General features: G+C 42.4%; 1 protein-coding gene across 6 annotated transcripts in view; it reads right to left on the bottom strand.

Moving 5' to 3' along the window:
- Positions 1-12,279, bottom strand: part of stac (SH3 and cysteine rich domain) — a 33,360-nt gene extending 21,081 nt beyond the window's left edge. For 3 of the 6 annotated variants that reach the window (XM_080784822.1, XM_080784824.1, XM_080784827.1), the window contains exons 1-5: positions 11,681-12,279; positions 8,692-8,706; positions 6,257-6,394; positions 5,702-5,876; positions 152-291 (exon numbers count right to left, since the gene is read on the bottom strand). In XM_080784822.1, the coding sequence (XP_080640948.1) occupies positions 152-291; positions 5,702-5,876; positions 6,257-6,394; positions 8,692-8,706; positions 11,681-11,794 (582 nt within the window). In that variant the 5' untranslated portion in view covers positions 11,795-12,279. Of the gene's footprint in view, positions 1-151; positions 292-5,701; positions 5,877-6,256; positions 6,401-8,691; positions 8,707-11,680 lie in introns of all 6 variants that reach the window. The other 3 variants (XM_080784823.1, XM_080784825.1, XM_080784826.1) reach the window with 3 other exon arrangements.
- Positions 12,280-13,778: the final 1,499 nt, after the last annotated feature.

The raw sequence follows: 13,778 nt of genomic DNA, 5'->3' as shown, positions 1-13,778 counted from the left end.
GTATAGGCCTATTGTATCCACTGATAAACTGCAACCTTGTCAACACGTTTCGTTAACATTGTCGTCAGTTACTACATTACATTGCCAATTATATATGAATGGCACTATCTATATGGCAATACAGAGATAGTGATTGTGATCCAGTTCTTACCAGTTTGCCCATGCAACGCTGCTGCATATATAGTACTCCACTCTCACACTTGTGGTGGAGGCTCATCTTGCAGGCTTTGCATCGCAGGCCGTGCTTGGCTGTGTTCCCCGCCAGAAAGACCACATGCTTAGCCGTGGTACCTGACCCACGCACACGCACACACACACACACACACACACACATTACACAATTACATTAAGTTAACTAATTTCAATACTATACTATAATATTCCTCATTCCTCGTTTAACCTTCAAACCAACCCTGCATTCCCATTCAGCTCTTCACTTGGCATGCTACAGAAGGACGTCTGCAGCACCCTGTCTGTCTGCACCCACCCAATGAGAAATTACTCATTAATGATGCAATAAATTAAGATTAATCAACTCTGTTTGTAAACTCAATTTACGAAACAGCAAGCGGTCTCTCTCTCTCTCTGTGTGTGTGTGTGTGTGTGTGTGTGTGTGTGTGTGTGTGTGTGTGTGTGTGAATATAAAATGATCAACAGGGAGGGGACAGACAGAGCCACAGAGGAAGGAAAAAGGAACCCCTTTTGGTGTTAGCATCATGTTCATCATCATGTTCATCATGTGCAGATCTACAAGCTCAGAGCGCGCCACCGAGTGGCGCGCTACGAGCTTGTAGGTCTGCTAAAAAAAATTAAATCGAAGAACCACTGACATAGAAACATAGCTTTTTCAGAAAACTGTCAGGATGTAGAAGACATTTTAATAATCTGATCTCAGGTCAGAATGGGTTAAAGAGAAAATGAGTAAGAAAGTCTTGTTTTGGGTGGAGAGGTGAGGAGAAGTGATGAGAAAGAGGCTGTCGAGGAGGGAGGGAGACTCCTGTTGTGCACCACCTACTTGTCACCCTGCCAGCTGACTCCAGTTTCTAATGAGTGTATACCTGATTAGGTGTGTGTGTGTGTGTGTGTGTGTGTGTGTGTGTGTGTGTGTGTGTGTGTGTGTGTGTGCGTGTGTGTGTGTGTGTGTGCGTGCCTGCCTGCGTGCCTGCTGATAGAGAATGCCTGCATACAGCACATTGGTGCGGTGGGAGGGAAGGTACATACAATCCAGTGTTATTTGAATAATGAAGGCCAATTTATACTTGGATGCGCATCGTTTCGCGTATCGCTGATCTACAATCAGATCAGCGATCTGTATTGTATCTGATTGTGGGCGCGCAACTACAATCAGAAGTAAATGAACACACCTTTCTGCCACAAATATGCCCACAGATAGATTAACTTTGATCTGTGACCTAGAGATTCATGTCAATCAATCTTGCCATGTTTGCATAATACATTATCTTTTTAAATATTCAAATGATAAAAATGTGAATAACGTCAAGCTCTCCTGAATACCTGTTACAAGTTTATCTATTTTGATACCATTGAAACCATTAAAATGATCCTGCAACAGTATATTACTGTGTACGCTCCAGAGCACACTTAATTAAGCACTGATTATCGGTGCGGCTCTCAGAACCTATTGCGACCTATTGATCTGACCTCATCAAACCATCACCACACCATCTGTCACCAGGACCACGGAGTGGCACAACCAGTGGAACAGCTTGGGCAGACAGACAACCCAATGAACAGAGAGAGCCAACACCCCAGATGAATGTCTTGCGACTGGCCATGACCAACCTCGGGCCATCTGGAAAACCCTGAACCGTCTGCGGGTTGGCGAAGGAAACTAACATGCTCTGATGCATGCATGTGCGTGCGGCGAACCACAAACAATGGACACCAGATTAATAGTTTAACTCCTGCTTCTCAATTGTGCCGCATTTCGTATTTCGCCAAGCTCTGTTGTTTCAGCGTGACCGGCTCGAGGTCACTTCTCGTATTTATCATTTATGAAGCACGTTAATGCTAAAGCCAAGCATCAGGTTCTAAATGACTACAGATCTGAGATCAGTGCTGATATACTAAGTCTGAGATACAAAGTCTCTCTGTAGAGAGACTTTTTGTATGACAGGCTGAAAATAATCATGTGACACTGCAATACATGTCATGTTACCAATTAGCATTAAAGTTTAAAACAGATGTTTACAAACAACAATGGCGCGCAGTTTGGTGGTGTGAAGCAGGGTTACCTCATACCAGTGTTGTCATTAGTTGTAGTCAGTCAGCTGTGTGTGTTTCCAGCTCTTTATTGATTAATCAATGTGCACATGCCATGCTCTGGCACACAATCTTTGTGTGCATGCGAAAACGTGGGCTTGCAAAGTATTCATTGATCCCTTTCTGTCAGTGGGCATGTATGTGTGTGTATTTATGTTTTTACGCATTAATATGCAGTAGCTTGCACGCGTGGACAGTCAATGTATACATTATGTTGCCAAGTTGATAGGATCCTACATTTGGGAATAATTTGTTAAATTGGATACAGAAATTCAGTTGGAACGTCAGTGAGAAGTCTGTCATGCAGCAACGTTATTTAGAAAAAATAAAGAATAGGTGTGATAATGAGGTCCAGCAGGAGTGACACTGTGTTGTAAATATGAAATTAAACATGACACCAGATCCTGTGAACAAGACAGCAAACACGGGATGCCCTGCACTCTCAGGGGCAAATCTCCTCATGGGTATTTTAATAGCCAGTAGAGGGGAAATAAATCTGTGCATGCTGAGCACACGTGTAACATGAACTTCTTTCCAAAGGCATGCTACAATGTCAGTAACCTGAAACTCGCTTTAACTGAGCCTGCATGAGGCTGGCACAGAACAAGAGTGTAAATGATATGGTGAGAGAAACCAAAGACCTGTAAACCACAGTGGTGGGTCAAAGATCACAACAACGGCAACAGCAACAACATAAACCACATGAAACAATAAGCCACAGACTACTGTTGATCGGGTTGCAGTATAGAAGTTCAGGCCAAGCTAAATCAGGTCAACACAGGAATCATTATTCACTAGACCAAATCAATGACATGAACCCTATCGCCCCTGTTCTCTGCGAACAGTGTCATTCAAGATGTGGTGTTGACAGAACAGACATATAGCCCTGGATTCAACTACCGTAAGTAGGATTTAAGTACGGTAGTTAACAGGCAAATCTCTGTCGGTATTCAATTCTCAAAGATGCTTGTAGTTAGTCGCAACCATTTTGTAAGACCCTAGCTTTCGGACAAAAGACACCCCATGTCAATCTATTGTTGATTGTGGTTGTCTCATTACAATGTCCAATCACATGACAGCATAATAAGAAGAGCTAAATGGGGGAGGACAACATGAGCAGTAAGACACAAGCGTCTCACAATGCCCCTCAACCCCCAATAATGACTGGCTCAGATGGGCCATGTGTCTACACTAATGACAGAGTGGGCCGTGCATGGGCGTTTTTTGCACATGTGTGAGTACACATGCATTTGTCCAAGTGTGCATGGCGTGTGTTAAATTGCTTGATCGTGACATTGCACATTGGTTTTGAATGTGCTCTATAAATAACGTTCGAGTTGAGTTGAGTCCAATCACTGTACAGTACAGTGTGTACACAACTGCAGAGCTGCTTGTCCAAGCTAAAGCACAGAGTACGTCCCCGTCACAATTACTGACCTCAAGTATGCAAAGGAGAAACGAAAGTAATGGCATTTAACACAGGGGACAAAAACATTGCCCTTGCCAAAGGGACGGTACTCGAAGACGATGGTGCCTGCGGGATTGCTTCACTGGAAGGTCCGGAGGGCACTTTCCTTTGATGGGACGAGGAGTGTGGAAATCTGACATGGGAGAGATTGACCTCAAGAGGCGGCTGTTTGGATTGAGTATCTCTACGGCACTGTTTCCCAGTCGGGACCCATTTGTGGATCACAGACACATTTTTATGGGTCACGACTCGAGTAGCCTCGGAAACGACTCTAGTAAAAATCCCATTTGTTTTTCCTACATTGAAAAATATATATCTATATATTTCAAAACAAAAAAGGAGAAGTGAATGGCAGCACTCAGTTGCTCCTTTTGGCAACCGCTCCATTTTGACCTGAGATCAGATTCTAAAAATGTCTTCTACATCCTGACAGTTTTCTGAAAAAGCTATGTTTCTATGTCAGTCGTTCTTCGATTTTTCAATAGCTAAAGCATAACATAATGCTAACACCAAAAGGGGTTCCCGCCCAAAATGGGTTAACTCTTGCTTCCATTAATGCCCATTTTTCCTTCACATCACAGTAATAAGACTGGACAGCAGCCAGATAAGTGTCACCATCTCTATTACCCTCTCATTTGTCTTCTTTTTCTTTAATACCGTCTCAATTTCTCCCTCATTTTACATTCTGTCATCCAGGCCCCACGCAATACACCTCACTCTTCCTCATTTCCTGTGTAAATGACCTTTGTCGATGGCGAAGGCAGTTTTCCTCCATGTTCCACATCTCCCCTTCAAAACATTGGCCTGAGCAGCTCTCTTTGGTTTGTAATCAAATGTTTATGATTTACTTTCCCTAGCAAAAACAATACAAAAATCACACCCATGTGAAGTGAGGGGCGCTCTTATCATCGTACATCATCATGCATCATCTCATACTGGCCAATGAGAATGGCTGTTCCCTGTTGCCACAAATGTATGTCATATTTGGCGGACATTAAGACCTAATTTCTCATACGTACGTGTCTACGTAGTTAGTTAGTTAGTTGCAAGATTTCAGCTTAAATGTAATTCCTTTTTTTATTATTATTATTCTGCCACATCAGGCTGCTAAGGCGTTTGGCTCTGATGAAAGCCAGAGCCCGTATCAGAGAATAGGTCAGAATGACCTGTTTCAATGTGGGAGTCAGTTTGTCACTGGTTTTCGCATCGGACTGAACGCCTAGTGTCTACTGTCAGATCAAGTGACTCTTTAATCTGAGTTCAATACGTGAATGTGCAAGTCTTGCAAGTCTGATCGGACCCTACAAACCCTCCCGCACGCTCAAATCGGCCGACACAGGGAGGCTTGAAGTATCGGTAAAAACACCGGGACAACGCTCCACACGTCCAAAACTCTTCTCCCTTCTGGCTCCAAAACTATGGAATACACTTCCCATTGCAATCAGAACTGCAGACTCACTCCCAATCTTCCGCCGTAGCACTTGCCCTAGACTCGACGACAGGCATATGCATAGGCTCAATTTATGTAACTTATAGCATTTTATGTAGACATAGCACTCTATAGTGTATACTGTACGCATAGTTTAATTATATAGATATTCCACTGTTAGGTTCTTAGCTTAGTGTGAATGGGTGAATGCACACATGTAACATCCCTTGGATACAGATGCTATAGAAATACAGCCCATTTCTCTCTAAAATGTTATCCCACGTTTTTTGTCATGCTACCTACCTACCCTAAGGGACCCGGGGAGAACATGCAAACTCCACAATACAGCCCATCTCTAGAAATGCAGACCATCCTCTGAGGTCCAGTGACACAGAACACAGTTTCCTGAACTGTTTTGTCGATTAAAGCGAGTCTGACTGTGCTCACATTGCATCTGCCATATGCTGTTTTCCCAGACGACGGAAAATGGAGGTAATCAGGGGTCATCATATCATACATACCTACGATCATGTGGTTGCAGACGTCACAGAAGGTGGGCTTTTTGAAGATATGCTCCATGAAACAGTGGCCCGCTGAGTCCAGCTGGAACGCGTTGCGTGCCGGGGAGCGTCCTGACCCAGGCGGGGCGTTGGGTATAGCTGGAGGCACCGGAGGGATGGAGTGAGGGGGCGCCTTCTAGGGTTGTCAAAATCATGAAATATTAGATGAATAATTGGCATACAAATTAATTGTGCTTTAATGATTTAACTGTGTTTTTGGCATCGGACATTGGAACATATAAATCTAAATTGCATTCATGTTTGCCACAGAGTAGATGTGACAAATACAGAAATTACTAATGGCCGGTACCAATAATCAAAATGAATAATGTACTATGGCCAAAACAGGCCATTCATTTTATCATTTGATAATTTCAAGCCAATCTAGAAGCTTAAAACGCAACGTCATCTATTTTTTGCAATTTTTCAACAGATTCAAGGTTACACAGATGAATTATTCTGATGATTAGGCGATTATGTAGTTATTGTGACATGCAGGCCTAGCGGCATCCTGACCGTGCTGAGATGCCCTGTGCTGTTGCTGCCACCATCGCAGAGCAGCTCTGTCTTGTTGTCGTTGCTACTCCGGAAGAAGTTGTCTGCACTCTTGCTGCGGACGGTCTTGGTCTTGAAGGACAGGGATCGCTTGAGCCGCTGCAACTTAAAGAGAGGGAGATGAGAGAGGGAGGAGCGAGGAGGCAAAAAGAAGGGCATAATAACAGTGTGGAGAAAGGACAGAAAGTGAGATTGAGAGACAAAAAAAAGAGAAAGTGGATTGTGAGTGCATCAGTCCCATTACATAACTACCTTCACTACCTACGTTTTGTGTTTTCCCTCTTCACTAAATATCTTAGATCTGCTATTTTCGCAAAACAGTTCTCCCAAAATAGGAAGTAACGCTGGTGTTCAAGTTGTTAAATTGCACTCGGTATAGCCATGGAAAAGACCATTGCTAGGGGCAACCTCTCATTGTTCAGTGGGAAGCCGTAGAGTTCCCCCACCTTGAGAGGTAATGCAATTTCCAAGGTTAGGGTGATGCATCATTTCAACACTATTTATAAACACACTGTGTTGCCGTCTCTGACCACAGCCTCGATTCATCTCATTAGGGTCCTCTTTTACACAAATGCTATTTATAAAGCTGCACGACTGGCGACAGCATCTCCTCATTCACCCTCCATATGAGGACCTCCTCTTCAACAATTTAATCCACTCCCCCCCCCCCCATATTTCCCAGTATAGTAACACATTCCAGACTATATTACTATAATGTAATTTTAATAGGGCTGGTTTCTGTCCAGTCCGGTGTCTGACGATGCAATATTAAAGAACATGATCTATATGTGTTAGGGATGAGTGGAGAAAGGGTGACTAATCATCCATTCTGTCTCATAACATAGGAGTGGCTCAGGAGGAGCTGTTCCATCGTGGAATCGGAAGGTCCTTGGTTCAATGCCCGGCTCAATCCATGACTCCTCTTGGCGGCGTGTCGAAGTGTCCTTGAGCAAGACACTTAACCCTAAAGGCCTTTTCATAGTCTGGATTTTCGGTGGCGAGGTGACCACCGCTCCGGTGGTGAGATGACCACCGGAGCTGAAATAACGTTGAGCGGTGGTTTGCTCTTCACCGCAGCTCGTGACGTCATGTTGTAGTTCGGTGGTCACCTCACCACTGAAAATCCAGACTATGTATGAGCCTTAACTGCTCCCGATGAGCAGGTTGGTTGGTGCCTAGCATGGTTTCCTATGTGGTCAGTGTGCGCCTACGTATAGTACTAGAGAATTAGCTATGAATTAGCTACGAGTATGAATACAGTACACACAGAAAACTCTGTGCTCAGTGGCACACTGGCACACACACACACACACACACAGACAGTCAGACAGACACACGTATTATCATGGCAGTACATTTGGAAGCATGTGTTTGTGGTGACGATGACTAATTGATCTTGCGGGTCGATCTGGAAACAATCAATTAGGACCCATTCTCTACAACTACCACCCACACAGAGGGTTAGGATTCCACGTGTGCGCGCAGGCGCACACACACGCACACGGCCACACGCACCCACACGCACCCGCGCGCACACACACACACACACACACACACACACACACACACACACACACACACACACACCTTTCTTGGCATCTCAATGCTCTTTGACTGTATGTGGCCTCAGGAAGGGAAGGAATACACTCGCCAGGCCACAACTAATATTTTTATGTCTTGTTGTCACATTATCTACATCTACTACGGTGAATGACTAAATATTTTTCCGCTGGGCAAAAACCAAGCAGTTAATATATTTTTAGTTGCAGTTAATAATATTAAAAATAAATGTAAGAGTTTAAGAGAATGCGATACAGTACATGCACTTATAAGAGCTCATGCTGTTGATGGTAATATATATCTATCACATGAGGTTTACCCAGCCAAATGGAGAGACTTGTTAATAGTTGACAGTGTTAATAATCAGTGTTAATTTAACTCAGAGAGTTTACCATAAAGCATGAGATGTTTAAGGGGGTTTGAGTCGGTCAGTGTGAGCTCCCAATGTATGAATGAATGAACCATTGTAAGCGCTTTGAGTAGGCACGTAGTGCATAGAAAAGCGCCATAAAAATGCAATTCATTAAAAATGCAATTCATTAGGCTTCCTTTTCCTTATATTCTTATAATACACATTATATTATGAATTATATGGATAAAAAACTCAACGGGCAAGAGCTTCATCAAGAAATACATTTGTATATTAGGCAGCAATGTGAGTTATACACGTGATATTAGCCTGTATCAGTGAGTGACGTTATTTTAAAAGGGCGATAAAAGCTGTGATGTGAGACAACTTTTATCTTCATGTAGGCTACATGCAGAAATGCTGTTATGATGGATTTAAATTGGCAGAATACGCTACAGATCGCAGACGAGTAGAATCACTCTCTCACCTTGCGCTTCTGCTGCTGTGGAAGAGAAACAAAACCCTCAGCGTTAAGCCAGATTTATAATTGGTTTCGCACTAGTGTCGCGTGCTGAAAAATAGTCCATACAGGCTCATTTTGGGCTTGTAGATCTGATATTTGTGATGCTGCGTGACACCATCATATGAGGCAGTAGCTTTACACTTCTTTCTCCTGTAGTGCAAACAGCATAGTGTAAAGTGATGTTTTTTTGTTGTGTTAACCCATTTTGGACTGAGGTCGATTAAAAAAAGGCTTCTAAATCCTAAAAAGAATCTGAAAAACCCATGTTTCTATGTCAGTGGTGCTCAACCTTTTTCATATCAAGGACCCCCATAATTATCTCTATTGGGTCACGGACCTAACCTGACGCTGCCAGATCCAAGAAGCTTGCTACACAAATTTGTTTCACAGCTTATTGGGATCTGGGATCGCGGAAGCAAATTCGATGACGGAGCTGTTCCTTTTTTTCAAGATAGGTAGATGATTGGATGGGACCGTCTGTCTATCACCGTGTGGGCGTGCAAACACAACCAATCATATTGACGTGTCTATATAGCTTCACATCCGGTTTCGCACATATCCCGCCCTTAGCTCACGCTGATTGGTATTGGAACGGATTGGTGTTAGCTGAACTCCCTGAGAGATCCCAGATCCCAATAAGCTGTGAAACAAATTTGTGTAGCAAGCTTCTTGGATCTGGCAGCGTCAGGTTACCACGGACCCCCATCTCAAAATATGTTGCTCCAGGGACCGCCCAGAAGCCAATATTTTAGTTAAAAATGTACGCTCTGAAATATATATTCAAAGATTTGCGCCCCCATTTTCACGACTTTAAAGAAATAGCAGACCTACAAGCTCATATGAGCTTGTAGGTCTGCTATTTTTCAATAGCTAAAGTATGCCATAATGCTATAAACACCAAGAGGGGTTAAAAGGCCAAGAGCCCAAAATGGGTTATAAGGTTTAATGCTCTATAGTCTATATAATTCTGATAGTAATTATTGCTACAGAGTGTTTGTTCAGTAACAAGGATGTCCCGGACCCTGTCTCTCCAGCTATAGAGAGAAGAGGAAAACTAGCCTTTTCAGATGGGTTGCCAATTTCAGCCATTCTGGAGAGAGTACCCATAATTTATCAGCTTCAATGTTAAGTGTTCCAGCTCCAATTTGGTTTCACCTGTTTACACGGTATCCTGTAGGAGTTCTCTCTCCTGCTTGGATAAAATTGGTATCCTGACGAGATTCCAGACATGAAAATGCATTTTCACTTTACAAAAAGAGCTGAAGAGATGAACAAACACTCTATAGGAATGACTGCTATCAGAATATAGAGTTATTTAACACTTATTTTAACCAAACAAATCCACTTACTGAACCTTCAACTTTACATACTTGTATACTTACAAGTACTAGTATTTCTTCTGATTGACAGCAACTTTCAATACAAAGCGACAGGCTGACTTAAGGTCAGCTGTTGAGAATACCCCAAGATATTGAAGGCAGAGATTGTTTGCCCAATGCATTACAATTGAGGGAAATATCAGCCAGGTGGGGGGATTAAAATGATGCCTAATATTGCAATGTCACAGTATAGTGCAGGGAAAATGTAATATATCGCTGCACGGGCAGAAACGTCCTATCTCCATATCAGACCCCTAGCTACCAACACTAGCCTGCAAGCTGGAAACATGGCACAAAGCGGCGAGCTTTGATCTTGTAGATCTGCTACTTTTGATGCTTTGGAATTTGAATCCTGAAAAGTAACAGTTTTGAACATATGGTTTCCACCCCGGCAGAGACGATATATAAACCTTTATTTAACCAGCAACTAAGTCTCGTTTAAAACAAGAAAATATAGTCACTTAATTTGCACAGCTGAGTTGACCACGGATAATTTATATAATCAGGTATAGGCTAGACAGAGATTAATACATTTCCGTCAGCTTTTTGATGGATGTGGTTTTAAGTACCACTAATCACTATTTTATACGCTGCAGGCTGGTGTTGTGTCGTGTGGTGAAAATAGCCTAATATCGACAAGCTCACATGTCACGAATGCAATTGTGAGCTTGTAGATCTGCTATTTTAAGATCTGCTATTTTTTCACACTGACATTTTTTGAAAATCTTTTGACATTTCCGCCTATAATAACACGCCCAAAATAAGGAGGCCAGGGTGAAAGTGGTTATAAGGTCAGAGAGGTCTAATCTGTCCCACTGCTTTGAGTAGAGCAAGAGAAAGTAACATTATAGCTATAAACCCCTCAACAACCAGGATTAATAGCACAGTATTTCACTGGTAATTGTATTACTGTGTCTGTGGGCGATGAGTGAGTGACCCATATAAATGGCAGAAAACCATAAAATGCCTATGGCAAACCTAGAACTCTTGATCATGTTCTCATAATTGTATCAGCCAACTGTTGTGTACTTGAATGTAGCCTACCATAAACCTGGAAATATTGCAAGGAAACAACAAATTGGAACAAACAATAGCCAACTAATTAAGACTACTTCAGATTACAATATATCTAGAGAAAAAAGGCTTCATAGTCCATACTTTCAAGTAATTCTGAATATGCATGAGTTTGACATAAGAAGCCTAAAAGAACAATTGTGGACTTGCCTATGGATTTTGTTATTGAACATATTAAACACTATATGTATGTGGTAATAATCAGTGGAGATAATATGCGAAGAAGTCCTACACCAGGGTCTACAATAAACTAATTAGGCTATGATTGATTATGAATGATATATGAGGATTAAATTATGCGAATCTTTGTTATTTCTTTCATTAAGTCAGACAGAAAGCTATCTATAATGACCACACAGCCTTGATCATAGCATCTACATATTATAGGCTATCGAGTTTGACTTTTACTGTCTTGCGTATAGGTATGCAAATGTCAGAATCGATCAAATACATGATAGTCTAAGTTGATCAGGTGTTCTTGTAATAGATTTGAGATCTACCTTGGTTTCCGGCTGAATGACACTCGTCGCCGGTGACTGAGGCGTCTCTCCGTCGTCCCGTTCGTCATCTTTCCCGTCACTTTGGTCCTGAATCGTGTTTGTCGGCGGGATCATCCTCTCGCCAGTCTGTCAGTGAGTGTGATGTCAAAATATGTTGCGACAAGTCTACTCTATGCCACTTGAGTCTCGAATTTCCACAAAACACTTTGTTGAGTTTGGTCTACATAATTATGTTACATTCGTAAAACACGTGCGTGAATTGAGAATTTGAGAGGACAGAGAAGAAGTCCAAACTTGTGTCCACGCCACCGAAGACGCGCTGTGTTGAAAAGAAAAGAACCGATGTGTCTGGATCGGGATGAGGGTCTCAGGGAGGCACCCACACACGCACACACAAATATAACCCAAGCCACCACGAAACAACTCATAGGTATGGGACCGCGTTGAAAGTCAATCGAGGGTACCTTTTAAATCGCGTAAAGGTCGCTTCATTGCCGTGCCAAAACAGCTCCGAGTCCATGCGTGCGCTGCGTGCGCTTCCAACCGACTAAACGCAGTGGTCTGTGGCAGGGCAGGCACGCCGCGGCCGCACGCGTTGCTGCTCCATGGCCTGCTGTAAACTTACAGATGGGCGGAGACACAATGTGAGGGAGGGAAGGAAGGATGGAGAAGAGAAGGAGGGAGAGACAATTAAGGGAGGCAGGATGAAGGAGGAGGAATATTCACAGATTTTCTTAAAGGTGGTGTGAGGCGTTTTATTTAGGATAGAAAATGCCACACAAAACCTTTTAACTTTTTTTATTATTCAAATAAAACTTTAAAGTTAAAGCTCTATCATCATTGCTATGGAGAGTTTGTTCAGAAATGTGGGTCTCTCTGCCAATTTCATCAGGAGGGCCCATTCATTTCTGGTGTTTTTTGTTTTGTCATCTTGTTTCATCAATATTAGGCGGCCTATTTTTGTTACATCCATCTATATGCATTATGTTTTGTTTAGTGACATTTCTGAAATACTTTCGGGTCTGTCGGCGGCACTATTTTCCTGTGAGACCACACTGATGAAGGCTGGACAGCCTTTCTATGGTGTAGAAAATAAAAAATAGCCTAAGTAAAATGTACTCTTGGCACGATCCATCACCTTTGTTTTCTATCCTGTGAGAGAAGCCATTGTTCATGGCATATAATGCCCAGAGCAATCTGGATAAGAGCAGTGCTAAATGGTTAAATTGTAGGCTAATTGATATGGCTCATATATGAGCCATAACAATTAGCCTTCTGTAATACAATTACCAGCAGAATTTCACCATTTAGCAGACCGTCTTACGGGCCAGAGTGAGTTAAAAGTGTGAGATCAGGGTAAATGAACCTGAACCGTATTGACAGGCTGGATGGTCACATTATATATAGAGGTCAAAAAAGAAGACAACAATGTATAGCTTCAAAGAAACTAGGTCTATAGGATATAAATGAAAACAACTGAGCTACGGCTATGGCTTTTCTCACACAGTATACATTAGGCTTGATTGCTACAAATACTGATTAAAACATAGTTATCTCACACGCACGCACGCACACACACACAAACACACACACACCTGTGACCTTAAAATAACCCATTATCATTATAATGGGGTATTTTAAGGTTATAGTGATAATGGGGTAGCCTCTTTCCTCATAGCCTGGCAATAATGTTCACCGTGTCATTATACTGGGGGTCTTCATAATTGCCCTGTCACTCCTCAGCTCCAAGAGGTATCTATTGTACATTAGAAGAGTTGATGGAACTCTTATTGGACCAGTCCCCCGTGACAATCGGGCTAATTAATTGGTGCCCTAAAATCCAATTCTGTCACCTATTTGAAATCAGCTTTGCTCTGTATTTCTAGGAAGAGTAGGCCTACACTGATTCTAAGATATTAGCACTGTCATACAGCACATTTATTTTGAGCCATCATTCCTCCATCATTTTAGTTTATTTATCTACCATGGTCATTAGAAGATGTATAAACCAACTGTTGTTGCTCAGAGGTGCCGGCCGGCCAGACCACCAGAACATTTTGTCATAGGCTATGAGGAGAGACACGCATCTCTACAGGCA

Source organism: Protomyctophum bolini (genome assembly GCF_963924005.1).
Source record: "Protomyctophum bolini genome assembly, chromosome: 15".
NCBI classification, from domain to species: Eukaryota; Metazoa; Chordata; class Actinopteri; order Myctophiformes; family Myctophidae; genus Protomyctophum; species Protomyctophum bolini.
Note: the sequence above shows the minus strand (reverse complement) of the source record. Positions and strands in the feature narration are given on the sequence as shown.